The sequence below is a fragment of the Cinclus cinclus genome, chromosome Z, assembly GCF_963662255.1.
Source record: "Cinclus cinclus chromosome Z, bCinCin1.1, whole genome shotgun sequence".
In the NCBI taxonomy this organism is placed as follows: Eukaryota; Metazoa; Chordata; class Aves; order Passeriformes; family Cinclidae; genus Cinclus; species Cinclus cinclus.
The window spans coordinates 66,950,827-66,970,807 of record NC_085084.1 but is presented as its reverse complement, the minus strand read 5'-3'; the positions used below and the strand labels follow the sequence as shown (position 1 = coordinate 66,970,807).

At 39.8% G+C, this 19,981-nt stretch overlaps 1 protein-coding gene across 2 annotated transcripts in view; it reads left to right on the top strand.

Annotated features, from left to right (window-relative positions):
* The first annotated feature begins 13,190 nt into the window (after positions 1 to 13,190).
* Positions 13,191 to 19,981, top strand: part of RAB3C (RAB3C, member RAS oncogene family) — a 117,385-nt gene continuing 110,594 nt past the window's right edge. The window contains exon 1 of one of the 2 annotated variants that reach the window (XM_062513195.1): positions 13,191 to 13,214. In XM_062513195.1, coding sequence (XP_062369179.1) covers positions 13,191 to 13,214 — 24 coding nt within the window. Of the gene's footprint in view, positions 13,233 to 19,981 lie in introns of both variants that reach the window. The other variant, XM_062513194.1, reaches the window with a different exon arrangement.

Here is a 19,981-nt window from a genome sequence, read left to right as displayed (position 1 = left end):
AGCATCAAGCCTGACAGAGCTCATGCATCTGGACAGTTCTCTCAGGCAAGGATGTGACTCTTGGGGTGATCTGTTCAGGGCCAGGAGTTGAAATAAATGATCCTTGTGAGTCCCTTCCAATCATCATATTCTGTTATTCTGTGATTTTAGAAGACATCCACCTGGTCTCTGGGCAACCTGTTGCATCACTAGATAGCCAAGCTGATAGCGTATGGCCTGTATAAACTAAGCATTCACTCAGCTTATACAGGCAAGATTCCTTGGGCAAAAATATGTAAACAAAGCAAACTGTCAAACTGGGTTCTGAAAGTTAGTGTTACACAACACTTGAATGCAAAGTTCAGGATCCTAGAAAGAAGGAATTGAAGAAGGTCATAATTAAAGGATAATAATATTAAAATACTTATGGATTTTTTTCTTCCAGTTATCTCAGTTTCTAGAGGAAAAATTTTCAGCAGAGAGCATTTTGTAGTGCCATAAATTATACTTGTTACACAAGCCAAGATCTTACTTACCTGCTTAATATTTTCTTGTTCACTGCTCCAACTAATTTGTCTTTGTCAGTTATGACAGTCTGCTAAAGGAGATACAGCATTAGAGGATGAGTTGTAGCCATCCAAGACATACAAGAGATAAACATATTTGCTGGACATAATTACATATGAGAAGTCAATTCTTATTGCATGGGGTGAATGATAGATGGATATATTAATGACCTTGCTTGCTAATTTGCTGAGGATTAAGGCAATGCATATAAAAAAATATTTCATAGCATTCAGAAATATTAATATTAAGCTACGTTTTCATTTCCTGCTGGCTGAGAGCATTTAAAGAAGCAGCACACACGATCCAGCACTGTTTAACTCCATTTTTTTTTCTATACATGAGATCTATGCTGTTGACACTGCTTCCTCAGAGAAAGTCATTGAGAAGGGACTTGCCAGCTTTTCCAGCTGAAAAAATTCCATCTGAAAGTATACTCAAATCTTTTCTGTTAGCAAATGCAGAAAGAGATGGTAGAGGAAAAGGAGTAAAAAGAGTCTGTGAGCAACCGAAAGAGTTGTATCATGGTATTAGCCAGCTCAGATGTGACATCAGCCTTTACCAGAGTTCTGGGAAGAAGGCAGGAAGGGAATATGGAGGATAAAGACTGTGTTTTAAAGTATCCTGAAGAAACTAAATTTTCCTGCAGTTGCTCCATGAGGCTTAAATAACCTCCATTCTCTCTTTCCTCAAAACAATTAGGTTTTATGTGGCAAAAATATACTGATACCACTCACATGTATATCAAAGTGTAATGGTTTGGCTCTGACCCAAAAAGAGCTCCCCTTTTCCTTAGCCACCTATAATCATAACCTTAGTCAAAGTAATTCTAGAAGAAAGGAAACATAGACTTTATTTGTGTACACAGTTGTCCTGTCTTTAAGTAAAGTGAGTTTAAATGACACAGAGTTAATACTATTGTCTTTGTTTTATCAAAAATTTCAGAAAAAAAAATGTGATGCCTACATACATATTTTGAAAGATATTGCTGGCTTTATGCTAATAGTAATCAATATTTTACTCATCTAGTATAAGCATTAATTTATTACCTTAAAACAGACTTCTTTTATGGTTTTTCTTTTGTCTGGAAGGAAAGATTTTAATATACTCTATAGATTTTTATAGATTTTAATAGACTCCATATAAGATTTTAATACACTCTATAACTTAATATTCTGGTCTTTGAGCAGTTTATATTGTAACAGATATACAGTTCACCTGTATTATTATCATATAGGAAAACACAGTTACATGTTATAAATGCTCTTTTCTACTCCTGAATTTAGTGCAGACACTACAACTTTCTGCAGCATAAATACAGCACAGCTACTAGTATTGTACAACACAGAGCTGCCAGTTGTGAATTCTGACACTTAAACTGGTATCTGCAGTAGTCAGATATGAAATATAAATTAAAACCTCTGCTGTGTTCTGTTCAAAACAACATAGATGTGGTCTATATGCAATTCTGGTTAGCATAGAGAAAAATCACCCATAGTATGCCTTTAGAGCTTAATTCTGACTGTACTCAGTGCTTTTACCAAGGAATGACTGAAGGTGATTATCAGGGAGAGATGACCTGGAATATTCACGAGGAAAGCCCAGAGATCATGGCTGGAGTTTACCATTTAGGCCAAAGCTGCTGAAGGACAGTAGTCACCTATTCTTCCTTTGCCAACTGTGCTCCAGTACAAAGTATCTTTTCTTGCTCAGCACACACACTGCCTAGGGCCTCAAACACTGTATAGAGTGCATGTTAAAACCCTGGAATGCAGACCCAGGCACTCTGGGAGAGCAGGCAACATCAGGCAGCTGAGGCAGTCTGAAGTAGCTTTGCAGGAGCAAAGAAAAGCACATGCTGGCTAACTAGATTTGTTCTCTTATGGGGAAGTCTTATGAAGCATGGGGCACTAGTGTAAGTATTTGGATTTGAACCTGAGATGGTTTTACTTTCAATATGTGGCACTTAAAATTATGTTTGTTGTCAGCTTCAACTGGTACTTTTTGTTCCACAAAGCATTAAAGACTATTCTACAGAATAATCCTGCAGTCATGAAAAGTTTGTAAGGGCTCTTCTCTCTCTGGGAAATAAGTATGAAATGCTCACCAGTCCCTGAGAAGGAAAGTTTCTTTCTTTTTTTCCTTATTACTCCCTCACCTTTCATCTGCATACATGAAGGCAAACACAATCAACTTCTTCCAGAAGTCATTGCAGAAAATCCTGATTGTCCACTTTTACATGAATTTCCAGTGCCTCAGTTGCTTATGATGTTGAAGTATGTGTTTCTCAGTCTTGTTATTCAGGTCTGGGCACTGCACCAGTGTATTTTCCTGACCTGTGGAGGCAGCTCAGAGAGGTTTCTTCAAATTCTTCCCTATGACCATCCCGTTTTAGTAAACACTGTTGCTGCAAATCAAATAGACTATATAGCAACTTTCAATTGAAGAATAGGAGCAGGTGAGCTCTCTCTGATAAATCCTGACTCTAAAGCCAGAGAAGCTAGATTCCTGAATGCTTTTTGGCATGGCTGACTCAAGAGCTGCTACATACATGCAGTGTATTGACTGATACACCTGCTTTTCCTCTGTGTAATAGGAGCTACTGTTGGCTCTAATCTTCACGTCCTGATGCACTGTTTTTAGAAAGCAACATTATGTTTGATCCTTGTGTAAAACCTACTGTTCATGCAGTGAAACTATTCCCATTTGAGAAGCACATGCTTCAAAAGTAATTAAGTACCCATGACAGAATTTACATGGATGCAGGCCTCAGACAGGATGGCAGATTCAGCCTCTTCATTATTTCCAGTAGAAATAAGATCAAAAGATTTAAAAATACACAGAAAACAAGTTTTCTCCTTAGTTACACTCCAAGATTTTTGATACTGGAATTTTGAAGTAAATTATAGAATAAATGGCTTTTTTGTCATATTTCTATAGGTAGAAACATAAAGGCCATATAAGCCTAACAGATTACTTCTTTCTCCAGCTCTGTTGAGAGGAAGCCTTTGCACTTCTTGCAAGCTATTACAGCTCAGAGGAATGGTGCCAGAAGACCAGTACATGAAAGCATGTGCTTGTCTCATTAATGCATTTTTCCTTCCTGTTTACCAAGGTCTGACACTGCACTCTGACCACCCTAAAAATATGTATTTGAACAGTAGAGGTCTTGATGTAATGCTTTGTCTGTGTGTCCATAACCAGAGTGTTCATTTCTATTGTTGGTTGACTGAACTTTTATTATATTTAAGTAGTTGTCATAAGGCTGGAATGATCTGCTACACAGGATGAATACAAAAATGTTGACATTATCACATTCCTTATGTTTTTCCTTTACAAGGATGATGGGTGAGTAATTATGAAGGCAATCCTAGTGGCAAATTAGATTATCATGCACAAACCTGCATTTCATATTCTTGAAACTAGAGACATATGAATTTGTTTTGTGTCTCTAACCAGATGAGAATATACTGTATTAAATCTGAGTAAGCAGGTACTGCCTAAAGTAAATCCTTCCTTCTGAGTGGTTCTTAAGTTTGAAGAAATTGTAAACACAAACCAACATACCCTGCTAGAAGCTAACCCAAATATCTCAGTGGTAATTTTTTAACTGTGTATGCCATAGAGACTTTTGTTTTCTTTCTGCTATGCAGAGCAAGTAGCTAGACTTTGATAAATATTAAAAAATATAATATTTTCTAGAATCTTGGCATTTTCTTGAAGTATTATTTTTACTTGCAGTTCTTTAAATGGAGTCTGAAAAGCTGTACCAGTGAATGCTGGATAATCCAAAGCAAGATTAAAATGTATTGCCAGCACAGCATTAATTGTCATTTCTCTGCATTTTGTTACAGTTACCAGAAATATGGGCAGAAGGTTCTCAGAGAATAGAGTTCCAAAATAATAATTATGTTATCTTGTCTTTTTGGGGTTTTTTTTGTCTTTTTCCTCATATATATGCTTATTTAGGAGTAATTGTCCACTTATTTTTCTGTTCTTGTTTTTAAGTATCTCACTTTTCATGGATAACAATATGCACAATTTTCAAAGAATGCAATCTAATTAATATTTTTTCTTCCAACTTTTGTTTTTTTTCTGTTCCTAACATTCCTATCAGAGCAGCAACTATGATGAGATAACAATATTATCTTATTTTACAAGAAATGAAACAGGCACCAAGGGACTCTCTTGAGCCAACAATGAATCACTGGGAAAGGCAGAATCCAAGCCCATTTTCAAGCAAATTTCTGACCATGCTTACACTTCCATAACAGGCAGCTTGGCATTTTGATTGCACTTGTGAGAATGTATACAGATTAGACTTCAATTAGGCAAGCTGAAAATGAGAAACATGGAAGCTTACTGTAGTGAGATTTTCTCAGCAATGTGGCAGGGTAAGGAATCTTTCCCTGAGGACTGTCTATTGCTCCTCCTTGCTAGAAAATGCTACTGCAGAGGAACAGCTAATGAAATTACTTGTGACCCATCATTTACTCTGGCTAGAAACTGGCCTGCTCTGTAAGATGTCTTAAAATGACACAATGGTTTCTGCAGTATATATCTAACTGTGCTTTCTATGGCCAGCTGCCAGAATTTTGCTCAGTACCTTAGGCAAAAGTCATGATGACAGAACTGGGTTCATTTGCAAACATCAATCCAACACATCCTGTCTTTATCTACCTGCTTTTATGCTCTCATTTTCTGCACAATTTGCAAGTTCCAGAACACTTGGGACAGACTATGCAAACAGACTGATTAATTCCCCTCCTGATTAATTCCTCTGCACCCTCAGCCCTGCATACCAAATGAGCATGCCCATAGGAGTGCCAGGCACAGTGAGGTAAACCAAGATACTATGGCTGAACTTGCCCTTAGGTTCAGATGTTGGTGTTCTGTTGTCATTTTGGTAAGGTGTGTACAAATTTGCTGTAAGTAAAAGCAACAGAAGGAAAAAGACGCTCAAAATATGAATGTACTAGATTGATCTAGAGGCAGTTGCAGATATTTGAGATGGGATGTGATGATTTCTCTGAAACAATAGAAATGCTTCCCTTTAATGGAAATAATTGTAACCTAATGCCAGGGGCTACTGCCAGCTCCCTAGCATGATAATGTACTGCATGTATAACAAGGAAGACAGGGAGCTGTGGATGCATTTAAATTGGAAATAAGGAGTAAAATGCAGACAGACAATATGTCATTAATCATGTATGGAATCTGCCAACCTTCAACGTCTCTGCTCTGATGAACAAATTACTACCTGCTTTTAAAGACTCCAAATGATTATGAAGTCAATCTGTTCTTAAAGGCTGAGTTGGAGCTCCTTCCTTGGTTCTGATTTTCAGCCCAAGTTTTTAGATCTGAGAGAAGGTGAATGCCTCTAACTGAAAGCTAATGAGATCTACAGGGGATCAGCATCTCACAGAATTACATCCTCACATTTGACCTCCAGAGACTTATTCTTAATATCCCTCATGAAATAGGTCTGATGTCTGAGTAGGTCTGATGATTGGTACTTTAAGTACCTATGCAGAATAGAAAATCAAGCAATGATTCTTTTTCTTCCTGAGTCATGCATAGCTAAGGGACCCAAAAATAGCTATTAGGTTGTTTCCTGCCACAACAGCCTCTTCTAACACAGCTGCAGAGTATTCATGGGAAGTACTTGATAAAATCACCATGGTATCATTAACAGCACCAGTGTTTCTGTCTTGAAATGCTTTTCAGAGGAAAGAAAGCAAAAAAAAAATTATATTAGAGCTATATGTGAATATATTTGTTTGCTCATTCATTTTTATATTTCTGTCTGAAAAATATACAAGCTGACAATATGTGGTTCTTGCAACTGTTTCTTCTTCTTACCTTTGTACTTAAGTCTATAGTTACTATAGCAGAAACTTTCAAAATAAAACCTAGTAAAAGAAAAAAAACCAAAAAAACTGTAGAAGAATTCATGAACTGTATCTATTCCTGTAATTTCCATTAATTACTGGAAGCTTTATGCTAACATCATGCTGAGGGAAAACAGACAAGTCAGATGCAAAATGAATAAACACAACATCCACACATCTCACTGACTTTGTGCATATCTGATAAAACTAGTCAGATTTTTTGTTTAACCAATCATACTCTCATCAAGAGTAGAGGAAAATCAGACTACTAGGGTTGAGAGCCTAAACCCCATTATTTATGGCTGCTACTTCCCTTGACCATTCTGCAAAACCTTAAACATATTAATTCATTACAGAGCATTAGCTATTATGCTGTTTTAAAAAACCTGTGTTTTCTGCAGTGCAGAAATTATTTGACAGGACAAACTGTGAAAATTCCTACTGGAAAAGTAGTCCCAGAACCCCCCTCTCTAGGTCATCTGATTGATCTGAGCTGTTGTCAGCACTGAGCCACCAATGCCATCCAGTGACCATTCAGACTGGTGACGTGGCATATCACAGACCTGACAAAACTATTTTGTTTGCCCTGATTAGGAATTTCTGTACTTTAAATAAATTGATGAATGCTCTTTTCAGCTGTCAGAGCTTTGTCTTGTCTAGGCCAGATCTTGTGAACTATAGTACAGAAATGCATGCGCAATACAAGAACCAGTCTTCTGAAATACAGAAAGTTTATGTTGATGACATTTCACCATGAATTGAGGTCTTGTTGCAAAAGCATTACATAAGAAATACATTTGGCTTGTAATTTAAATGCATTTTTAAATTTGACTATGCATGAACTGCTAGTAAACATCTCTACAGGTATATGCACAATTTCAAGCATGGACTTTAGTTCTATAATTTCTAAAATATTTAACCATTATCTACCCATCATGATGAATACACACCCCTTGAACTGGTCTTGAATATTTAAGTCACTTTTTCATGAAACAGCTGAGCAGATATTTTTAAGATCTTTGAAGTTGAAGTTGGTACCAAAATCTGTGCCAGAATACATGTTACTGCCATCTTCAACTACAAGGTGGCATTTTCTCCCTTGCCTGGACAAGTCACTGGATATGCAGATGTATAGTGTTGCAAGTGCTCATATTAGGCAGTGATAAGTCTAGAGTTAGATATTTCTGTTCTTCAGCCCCAGGACACACAGCAGAGGGAGATGCCTTCAAAGGGAGGAGTGTGAAATGCCTCTTTGATCTCCACAGACCTGGGTGACCTTACTGCCATGGTGCTGTGCAATAGAAACTGAAAACCACAAGTTCTCCCTTTTCTACACAGCACTGAAACCATTGCACGTAGACTATGAGGATGCATGAAATGTGATGGTGTATGTGGTGCTGTGACCCAGTAGCCATGGCAACAACAAGTGCAAGGACAGATTAACCCAATGCTCTTTTCCATCAACAGCAAAACTGAGGAGATTTATGATGGTCCTTTATCCACCAGATGAAAAGCTACATTTCAGCTCTGTGTTACAGTTCTAGTGGTTGCAAAGTTAAATAGTGAATAGACCAACAGTACCTTCTGTTCTGAGAATCAGAAGAAGGAAAAATAAAAACATCCCTGAGAGAACTGTTTGCTTGTCTTTCATTGTAATGCAAGTCTGTCAAGTATCATGTGGTGAGCATCAAACTTGTCTTTTAGCAACTGCTTTCTCATTCCCTACTGTGGCATCTCCAGTTCATGCATCAGCAGTGTGCTGTCATATGGCCTGATGTGTGAGCCTGGTCTGCTGGGAATTTAAGAATTTGCAGAATCTGCCAAGGTCACAAACCCAAGTATCTATACAGCAGTGAAGAATTTTCATCTGTTGCAAATACAAAATGGTTTACCCCATGACAAGATTCTGTGTGCTTTATCTGTCTTCTAGCCTGACAAGAACTCCCCACGGATTTTTTTTTTTTTTTTTAATGGCTGCATATTGGAGATCTGTGCTTGGGACAGATCTTGTCTCAGTGCCAAATCTACTATCATCATCTAAACTAATTTCAGATCTGTATTTTGTTAATTTATGCTTGCCTTATTGATTAAATAATGTTTAAAACTGGAAAGAAATATTTCTGACATCTCTAATCATAATTTTCTTGCTCTCTACATTTCCCATTTATGTAGTCAAATGATCTTATACTTTTTTTAAAAGAAATATCTAAAGAAGGCATACTTCTTATACCATTTTTATTTTACAATCATAAGCCAGGTTTGAAACCATGACAGAATGATTGAGGGTAAACGACCTTTATTGCTTTGTGAAATACTTTTGACTCCCTTTCCTTCTGTTCTCTGCATCCAAAGTCCAATCCCAGGATAAGTCAAATGACATGCTGGAGTAAAAGAAATACTGTTTTCTAAAAGCTCAGAGAAAAAAAAAAAAAGTTATTTGACCTTATGAAAGAGAACATGACAGAAAACATTGTCAAGTGGTACTGATCTTTTGTAACAACTGGAATTATGTACCTAATAAGAACCTTTATTTTCTTAAATCAAAAATTAAAGGGATTTATATGTTGATCTAAGAATTACACGAAACCAACTACAATAATTAGTTAACTGTCTTTGCCTTATTATACTCCATTGTAACTCAGATTTCTTCTACTTCTGAATCTTATTTGCTTGCTAATATTACAGCATGGGCTACACTTTGAAAGTTTTGAAAGCACAGAGAATATTTGCTCCCAATACATGCATGGGATATGTTATGTTACACTGCATCTGTGTTATCTTTACTTATGTAGACCTCTAGTGCAAAACTGAGAAACAGCTTTGTTAATATCTCCATCATTTCACAGTTCAAACATTCAAAACAACTCACCTGGTTACAAACCAGCTGCCTCCTGGTGCCTTTATTATTACAAGTTTTCTTACATTTCATTTGCAGGTCTGAAAGTTATTGTTTATCTTCCATGTGCTGTAGAAAAGTCTTTGGGGAAAAACAAAACTGTGTTACAAAGATTAAAAAGTGTCCTAAAATCATTCTGTTCTACATCTACGTAAGTCAGATTGACTGCATGAGCTATCTTACATGCAGCATGTTCATTCTGACTTAGATTTTGTGGTGACTTACATTATTTGAATGACTATTTTCCATAACTTAAGGAAAACTAATTTAGTTTCAATTAGCAATTAATAACCAAATTGTTCTGTGAATCCCATTTGGTATGGGGGAAAAAAAAATAATTCCTGTGAGTGTAGGAAAAACAAATGAAAAGTAAGTAGTATAATCAATACACCTGAAAATCTGAATTGATATTCATGACTACTCTGGTGTTTCTACAACACTTGGTTTAAAGAATAAGGTATTTTACTAAAATGGATCCCCTGTATGTTAATGCCTGGTGAAAATACCTAGTTCATAGAAATTATGTTTAAAAGGGAGCTTCAAGTATATTGTGCTTCAAAAATGTTAATATATTGGAAACCAACAGAAACTGTTGACCCATGAACACAGTGCTCTGTGGACAAGAGTATACAGGAGAATCATCACAGCAAGCCACTGGACTACTATGCTTGAGGTACAAAAGCTTGCTTATGTCTAGCATTATACTATGTCATTCTGGTCCACTTCTCCCTGATACAGTTTTCAAAAGCCTCTGAATAAGACAGAAAGAAAAAGATTAAGTTTCTGCCAGACAACAAAAAGACAAAAATGGAGTAATGGAATATTATCCCCGTATCATCTCTTGAATGAGTACACAATGCAAAATGATGAGGCCAGGCTGGATGGAGCTCTGAGCAACTTGGTCTAGCAGGTGGAGTCCTTGCTCAGGGAGGAGTGCAGAGGAGTTAGAACCAGATGACCACTTCCACCACAAACTACCCTATGATTCTACAAAATTAGTGTTATTTGTGTATTTATTGTTTACTATGCATATGAAAATTAAAGAAAGAAAAAGTATTGTTTATGCATATATCTGTTTACTTTAACATTTACACTAGAAGAAAATAAACCCCATGCTTTACATAAGGACATATGATAATGCAGAAGTAACACAGCTTTATGGTCTATTAATAGTTGCCTGTATGGAGATTTTAGGTGAGAAGCTGCTTCAAGACTTCAACGCTAAGATAAATGCAAATATAATTGAAAGCTGTGGAGGATCTTTGTCTTGGGATAAATTTGGGAACCTGGCATCATCTAAATCTTAAATACCTAATGTATCAGCAGTAAATCTACTTTAAAACTTTAATATAATAGTAAATCCACAGTATCTATTTTCTGAATTCCATGATCAAAAACTTTTCTGAATATTTGAATCTACTCTTTCAAATACTTATTCAGCTAGGGTTTAAAGCAAAATTTCCATTTTATGGAAAATTATAGTTTAAAATATATTCAGGGTTATGTGATATATTTATAATACTTTCTAAAACCAAAGCCCCATTAAACAAAACTTTCACTGGAGAAAAAAGCCCCATGTTCTTTCCCTAACTGCAATTGATAATACATATAATATGTCCTGTTTTCAGAGGGAAATGGGTTGTTACTCATGATTTTTGGTAGGTATTCACCTAAACTCAGTAGCAAGATTAAATTGCAGACATTAAGAAAACACAAAAGTGACCCCTTAGCTAAAATGCTGAGCAAAATCAAGATATCTGCAATGGCAGAAAGAGCAAAATTCTGTGTTTCAAGCAGGAAAGAAGGGCGAGGTCCAAAAAATGCACCATGTCTTTGAAAAACATTTCCTATCTTCGTAGTATAGTGGGGTAGGTATAAACAGCTGCAAATGAAACTAATAAAATTGCAAAGCTAGTATGAAATTTCTTCTGGCATACACTTTAATCCATATTCACATCTCTATGACATAATTTGTTCATGTCCCAGCTCCCATGGGTGCTTCACTCTGTGCAAAGTATATCACATACGTGAAGTGGATAACCAACAGGGCAAATTGCTGTTTTGCACTCTACCTCAGCCACCACTGCTGCCTTCTCCTGTCCTTTCATGTGCATCAGCTCGCAAAACTTGGGCAGACATCCCCAGAGTCATCCATGGCCCATCTTCACCCTTTCATTAGAGAAGAACTTGCTGAATCTTATATCTGGCTCCAACACACTTCATACACTTTTCTTCTACCTTCTACAGACCCGTCCATTTTGGCCCGAGGTTAAGTATGGACTCTGCATCAGAGGATGGGGTTATGCAGAAAGTTCTGAGACAGATGTTTAAAATACCTTCTTGGATGATTAAGCACTACTACATAATGACATCAGTATGTTGTAATGCACATTTATGGTTTTGTGTTGCACTGAGGATGGTTTGTTCTGTTTCCCCCTCGGTTTGTATTGTGGTTGTCCCCTTCCCTTAACCCTTCCCTTTCCCCTGGCCAGCCCTGAGTGGCTGTGACCCGGGGTTCCTCCGCCCCTGAGTTGGGGTTGAAAATACCCCGTGTTTCCCATGCTCTCGCTCTTCTCCCTGGAACTCTTCAGGACAATAAACTTGGATCATCCTGGGAAGGAGAGCCTCTTCTAATCTTCTACCTTTGTCCATGTTGGATAAAAAATCCCCCATCTCTCTGACCCTGAGCTAGCTGAGGCAGGTCAGAGAGACCAGGGGAAATCCGACATTAGTACGGACATCAAAAACGGCTGCCACCATCCAGAAGCGATGTCGCTATGTCCACGCGGGATTATGGCCGTGGCACCGCAGCACAACGCGGAGCTGCCCGACTCTATCAGAGATCGGGCAAAAGCCAAGTGAGACGAGCAAGCAGGACATCGGGATGTGAGGAGGAGACAGCCCAGGGACCGTTACTGTCCACAGCAAGGACACTGACCAGCAGTCCTCAATATGAAAGGCGCTCGGCCGCCCGTGGCCAGCTCTGGCTGTGGGCCACGGGCGCGGTCGTGAGAACGGGATCAGCCCGAATGCGGCAGCAGAGAAACGGGCGCGGGAGCGGGATGACGGGGCGGGAGCGGGATAACGGGGAGGGAGCGGGATGACGGGGAGGGAGCGGGATGACGGGGAGGGAGCGGGATGACGGGGCGGGAGCGGGATGACGGGGCGGGAGCGGGATGACGGGGCGGGAGCGGGATGACGGGGAGGGAGCGGGATGACGGGGAGGGAGCGCTCGTTCCGAGGCGCGGAGCCTGCCGGCGCGCCTTCCCCCTGCCCGCAGAGGGCGCTGTGCAGCGCCGGGCTCGGGAGCGCTCCCTGCGCTCCACCGAGCGGCTCGGGAGCGCTCCCTGCGCTCCACCGAGCGGCTCCCGCAGCCCCCCGAGCGCCGCCCGCCCTCCCCCGGCAGGCGCTGCTGCTGCTCCTGGCTGCGGGCCGGAGGGCAGAGCCATCCGCCGAGCCAGCGGGGCCGTCTCCGCTTTCCGCCTCAGCGCGGGCACGGCGCGCCGCATCCCCGCTCCACACTCCCAGCCCCGCCGCCCTCTGCGGCCCCGAGTCGGGATCGCGGAGCTCGGCGCCCGCCCCGCTGCCCGCTCCGGCCCCGCCCGCTCGCGGCCTGGCGCCGAGCACCCCGGGAGCTGAAGTCCCTTCTCCCAGAGCCGAGCGCGGGGAACCCGGGCAGCGGGACTACGACTCCCGGGAGAGCACGGGAGCGAGGGCGGGGCGGACCGGGGGCGGAGCGGGGACAGCTCCGGTGCTGATCTCGGCGCGGGTTTGCCGGCAGAGCCCGGGCGGGCGGCGGCGGTGGCTGTCGGCGTGCGAGAGCGAGCGGCAGCGGGTGGGCGGCGGGGCCGCGCCCAGCGATGAGGCACGAAGCGCCCATGCAGGTCGGTGCCCGGGCCGGAGCCGAGCGAGGGGTGCGGCGGGGGCGGTGCAGCCGAGAGCCGGGACGGGGCAGGAGCCCCTCCGGCCGGGCCGCCGGGCCGGCTCTGCTGCTGCGGGCCGAGGGTGAGGACAGCCCTGGCGTGTGGGGGCCCGGGGAGTGAGCGAGGGGTCGTGTCCCCGGGAGGGAGGGCCCCTCGAGGGGAAGCGGGTGGGTTTCGGGTCACTCTCGGGCACGTCGAAGGGTGTTGTTCAGACCGTGCCCCTCGAGCACCGGCCGCAGCTCTCCTGGGAGTGACCGGCTGAGGTGTGGGTGATGAGCAGGACCGAGGTCCCACCGCCGCGCCCAGGAGGTTGGCACGATGCCTCCACCTGTGTAGTCGTGGAGCAGTTGTCCACATACACCGGGGAGAGGTGGCTCGCGGCTAGACCTGGGGGGAGCAAAGAGGGGCCCGTTTCCATCAGTTTTTTAGTATGGAAAAATGTAATACCCCTTAGCGCTGGATCAGCAAGTGCTAGACAGATACAAGTTATATTGTGCAGAGTTTTTAGCAGTTTCTGGGTTATTATCTCAAAAATTTTTTTGCTGGTGAACTGTATTAAATTATTAACTGTGGCCTGTTTTGTAATCCCACACAGGAGCTGTGGAGCCCCCCATACTATACATGTGAATATATTACTCTTTTTCAGTAAAGTGGATTGGCAACAATCATTTTATGATCAAGTACAAAGAGCACTTTTGCAGTCTTGTGATTTAAGTTATGAACTGCAGCCCTGTTAGCTAATGTTTTCCTGATGGATATCTACTCTGGCAGTAATAAAATTTCAGGCTAAGTGTAGATCTACAACATTCTGCCTGCTACATGTATGTGTCAGAAATGTTTGTGTGGTATTTTCCATTTATACACATGTTTATTGATCTACTGAAGACACATTTAGTATATATTGGCTTTAGAGAACTTTACATTAAAGATAATTTTGTTTGTAAAGGGTGACAATTGTAGATTGGTCTCTACTGTATTTGATATTTTTGACAGGTTGTTGAATTCTCCAAAGTTTTAAAATAGTTGAGGAAGCAAAATGATAGTACAACGTCAAAACAGAACCTAAAGAAAGGAGAGCTCAGATAATAAAAAGAAATAAAACAAAAAAATACACGTCAAACAGAGAACAGCTTCTTGGGTTTTTTTGAGATTGTCAGAACTGGAATTATTGTTGAACATAATTGAGTAAAAGTCAGCAGAAACACATCCTCAGAATAAAGAGAGACAGCAGAAAGCTATAAATCCCCCAGTAAAATCCATTTCTGCAGGACTGCTGACATGGTCAGTGTATATTTTTAAGCATATCACATTCAAAATTATAATCATACGCATCTGGATTTTTTCAAAATGTGAAAATGCAGTCTAGCACACAGAACTTGATTTTCAGTTGTAGTTTCTGTCATTTCGGGGTTTTTTTCCTTCTACTTATATTATTCCCAGCATACCCATATATTATTCCTATTACTGATTCCAGTAAAACTGTTTTCTGTTGTAGGTTCTTCTGCAGAATCCTTTTTTCCCCCAACATTAGGCTTATATAGTTGAACCTTGCTCAAACAGGGCTTAGATTGGCTGAACTAATTGCAAGATTTATTTTTTTTTCAGCTATGTGATTTCCTATTGCATGAAACGAATGTAGTTGCTTTGCACACAACAATTTGCAACACTCTGTTACAGAACTACCATCTCTGAATTGTAGAGCAAAAGAGAGAGTGATCAAATGTGTATCTTTTGATCACATCAAAACAACTCAGAGGAGAGTGTAAGCATATGTTTTTACATTTCCATCAAGCAATAATAAAGAAAACTAAAATGTTAAAATAGTTTAGCAGGATGGAAGAAGGGCCTGAGCACTGTCGCCATCTTTCTATGTTTGTGAGTTCTTTGTTTCAATCTCAAGTTCATGTCATTTCTCTGAAGACAGGAAGGGCCAACAATTACCAGAGAAATAGACCTTCCAGGAAAGACTTGTGAAAAGGTTTGCTCCTGTCATCTGCTGTGTCTGGATTACAGTTTGTGACTATTTTCCATTTCTTTAGCCATGCTGTCAAAGAACAGATATAAATCTTAGGAATGCTTATGACCATGGAGAAGTTTTTAGTTTAAAAGCAATGAACTTTCCTTTCTGTCAAACACTGAATTCTTTATGGATTTTGCATATTCTTTTTAGAATTGGTCTGAATTACCTGAGATATCTATGTATCTTTCTCAGTAATGTCCCTAAGGATTTCAAGGTACTTTCAAATGTGCAGATTTAGTGGGAAATTTTCAGAGACTCATGCACCAATTCACTCGTTTCTAGTTTCATTCCTTGTCTTATTGTAGCATGCAGATCTTCCACATACCTGCACTTTGCCAAAATACAAAAGGAACTGCAGTTTGAATTTTATTATTTTTTTTAGTATTTATTAGAGCATATGGACATTAATGGTGGCAGACTGTAGAAAACGCTAGATCTCTAGAGACACCCTCTTGCATTTGCCAGGACATCAGATCATTCCAAAGGTGGCTGAGGGGAGAAAAAATTAGGAAGTGGGAGATAATTTGTGAATTATCTCCTTTGCCAAGGAAAGAAATGTAAAAGAATTTCCTTACTTTTTCATATCCTGGTGTCACTGGCAGTAGGTATGTCTAGACAAGGCATGTTTCTAGCTGACACATCCAAACACAATGGAGAACAGCAATAGCAAGCCAAAATGCTGCTTATATATGTTTAAGAAGTTATTATAAAATTATGATGAAAAAAGGCCAATCAAAGCTATTAGATAGAGGAGTTTGCATGACAATTCAGCTCATATTGCTCCGCAAAATTATTAGATACTTCAATGTTAGTTCATAGTAGAAGCACTGGAGTACAAGAGTCTGCCAAGCCACTAAGTTCTTAGAAAAACTTACATACACCTTTTAATTAACTGATCTAGCTGCATTTGGAGTCTGTAGTCCTCCTTCTGTCAAACCCACTTTTGTGTACTGTGGAAGCTTGTTCCCTTCTGGTTAAATACTTACTAACCTCCAGCTCAGAGGTACTCAGGGGCTAGTTTATACTACTGATAACATCCAGAGTCTGCTCCAGTACACATCAGTCTAAATAGTTCCCATTGCGTCATGACCAGATTATTATCGCAAGAAACAAACTAAAATTTTGTTTACTGTGTTTTTGTTTGGTTTGGTTTTGTTTCATTTTTATTTCTCCCATAAGATAAGCTCTTCTTTCTTCTAGTCTTCCTGTTGACCTTTTTGGGTATTTTCCCATTTGAACTTGGCTTTCATAAACACACTTGATCAAAATTGTCACTAATACTGTCTCACCAGTGCCCTAGACAGTGGCATTAGTATTTTGCTTCATCTCTTATCCTCATTCAGCTTCTCTGGCAAACACTAGTCTCATGACCCTGACTGCTGCACTAAATAGAGTAAATGGCAGAAGGCTTTAGCTATCTCATTTTCATTTTTTCATATTCCCTGGTAAACATAAATGTATTTGTTCTTGACTACCTAGGCTGACGCAGCTTTCAAATTTTCTTTTCATAGCTGCACTATTTTGGTGGTCTCCTAACATCCTGTGTTATACTAACCCACTTAGGATTGTGTCTCTGGTTCTGCTACTCTCTGAAGAAGGGTTTTTTTACATGCTAGCTAGAGTGGGAATTAGAAATATGCTACCTAAGCTACCCTTTTCATGGACAAAGTAAATTTAGGTTAAAGAAAGAGAAATGAAGGATAATTCGCTAGCTCACCACAAGAATCCAGCTTTTAGAGCCTTGCCATAACTGGTTTTTACTCACCTTACATTCTACTGTCCTGAGCAGCTCCTGGCAGTGTTGCCATATTCATGCCAGTTTTGCTGATATGAAGCAAGTAGAGCTTCTCTGAAGCATTTTAGACCTAACATCTCAGTATCTTCGTGGTATTCCCCAACTTTGCCTTTCAGTGTCCTGCTTAAAAAACCCTGTGCATTTCTAATGACATGTTTCTAATTGTGTACATTTACACATATACATGATTCTGACCTCATAATACCTTGAAGCAGATAAGCTTTTCCTGATGCTGCCAAGTACATTAGTTTGCAAGCTGTGCCCTGCAGATGGCTGGCAATCAGTAAATTCCAAGTAAGTGGCTGGTGCATTGTCTATTTAACCCTGTTAATTCTTATTAATTGGTTAAAAATAGATGATAACGATTTGTGAGAATTGGCTATGATCTGCATCTGTAGATATCAACGTATTTGTTGAGATCATGCCAAAAATACAAGAGACTAAGTAGCTTGCCCAAGATGTAGAAAAGAAGAAAACAAAAGTCATAGGATGCCTCTGAAATAATTAAGATTAAAATCCAGTCCCTAGATTAGTCTGATATCTCACCACAAAAGTAATTAATTTCTTCATGACTAGGTTATTTGTTACAGTATTCTTATACATGAGGATTTTGGTAACATTTTAACTACTCTGATGATGTAAGTTGATCTACATGTGAAAGACAACTATGTACAGTGAGTGTCACTCGCACATCCTACATACAGTTTGGTAAGTTACAGTAATTGAATTTTTCCTCTGTATTCCATTGTTTCAATATGCATTGATTATGTGTGTTGAATTACATTTTACAAAAGACAGAAAGATCACCTTGCAAAAGGCTGCATGTGCAGGAAACTCTCTTTTTACTAAAATATCAACTAAAGTCAGCTGCTGTATAGAAAGAAATAGCATTGTATATATTTCTACCCTGCATATAGGAAAGAACCATTTATCTTTCCACTCCAACTATGTATAGACACTGGTCAGTCAGTGCTATTTCACTCATCTGACCAAAGTGATCTATTTAAAAGGACCTCAGTTACTCCACTTTCAGGGTCAGGCTGTAACACTAGACAGATAGAGTGTTGCATTTCGAAACAACTTTAAGTTCACTAATCAGTCTCTGTCGATCCTCACTGTACATAGAAGCAAGACATTTTCTCTGGGCTTACTGTTGATCTTTTCCTTTAAGACATGACGGTTATTAGAGTTTTTAAAAGAAAACAATATATTTGCTAAATGCATGAAGGAATGAATCTCAATGTTTTCAGTGTCAGGTTTTCTTGCCTTTTGCACCATATTTTCCAGGGACAAATCATCCTACACTAAGCATGCAGAGTAGAGTGCATATGTAAGTGCTAACTAAAGTTGTGTGCAGGCCAGGGTGGTCACAGCATCCTGCGGTCCTGAAGTAAGAAAGCTGTTCAAATTGACTCTGTCAAAGAATGAAGCCTGCCAAGGCTTAAAGAATCAGATAGCCAAATGTATTTTTATGATCATGAAGGTGTAAGGTAAACACAGTTTTTCTGATATTTGTTCTCAGCCCTGCTCTATTTTCACCTCTTGTTTTGGGATCAAGGAAACAGCTAAACATGAGACTTGGAAAGCACTTGGGTCTGAACAGAAAAATCTGCTTAATGATTAAACTTGCCTATGCTCTTAAATAATACATGCTTAAGGTGTTTGGAGATGTGCTGTAAGCAGGGAGGCATACAAAGCTATCCTTTATTTGTCCTTGCACCTTATTCAAGCTGGCAACGTAAGTCCTCCTGGCTTTGATGAGGAGCAAGCTTGTGAGATCTCCTGTCTATAGGTCTTCTGTTCATTGTCTTGAGCTTAGACTTCTCAGTTGACTCTCTAGTCTGTCCTAAGTCCTCTAGGAAATGGCTTGAGACTGCTTTTGGTGCTAATGGAAATAACCCTATGCATTTTCTCTTCAATTTTACTAGCCACATTGTACTGAAAACTCAGTGTGTTTTGTTGAAAGTGATACTCATTTAATATAGCCACTTAACCTCTGAGAAAAAACTTTGTCAAAATAAAGGTATGCTGTTGACTTTATTGGAAAAAGAATGTCATAGCATTAGCAAGGTTTATTTGGTTCTCATCCATGTATGTAGTGTTTAATTACAGGTGAGAACACAGCATTCCTAGTGATTGCTTCCAGCATAATTTCCAAAGGCAGTACATAGTACCATCACGATATTCTTCATATTTTAGAAGTCCCTCCAATAGTAGAGACAGTTAGAGTCAGGAGTGAACTGACGTATTATTACTTTGGGGAGTGGATTACAATGCATTCCATATTTAAGTTTTAAGCAGGTTACATTTAAGAAAAAGAAGCACTATAAGATTATTCAAAAAGTTCAAAAGGACCAAGCATCTGTATTTCCCTTACAGTCAACAGAAGTACAGATATTCCTTTAGGATTCCATTTATGTTGTGAGCATAATGTAGATTGTGCTTAGAAGAATTTGTCTGTTGGCTTACTACAGAAAGAGTGAATTTGGGAGGTAATGGCAAAGTCTTAGCAACTGCATGGAGTTTGATGTTTCTTTACACTAGTGCAGGCTCATTTGGGTTTTGGCAGGAGAAAGGATCGCTATCAGTAGTCTAGGGAGACTGGCTCACCAAAGTCTCTCCAAATAGTTTAAATTATTATCTCACTAATCCTCTTGGAGAAATCAGTCCTTTCCCGTGCCTTTCCTATGTCTTTTGCATCCTGTAGACATACTCCTGTCCCCAAAATAAAAAATAGCTTCAATTCTGTTTTCAACATGCCTGTAATTCTGCCTATGATACTGCAAGTAAAACAATAAGTTTATGGCACAGTGAAGGTGTTGCGTTTTTTAATTTTTTTTTCCTCAGAAATGTTAAGGAAACTGGTGCATGGGTAATGCATATAACCTTACTAATTTAAAGGAGCACTGAAAT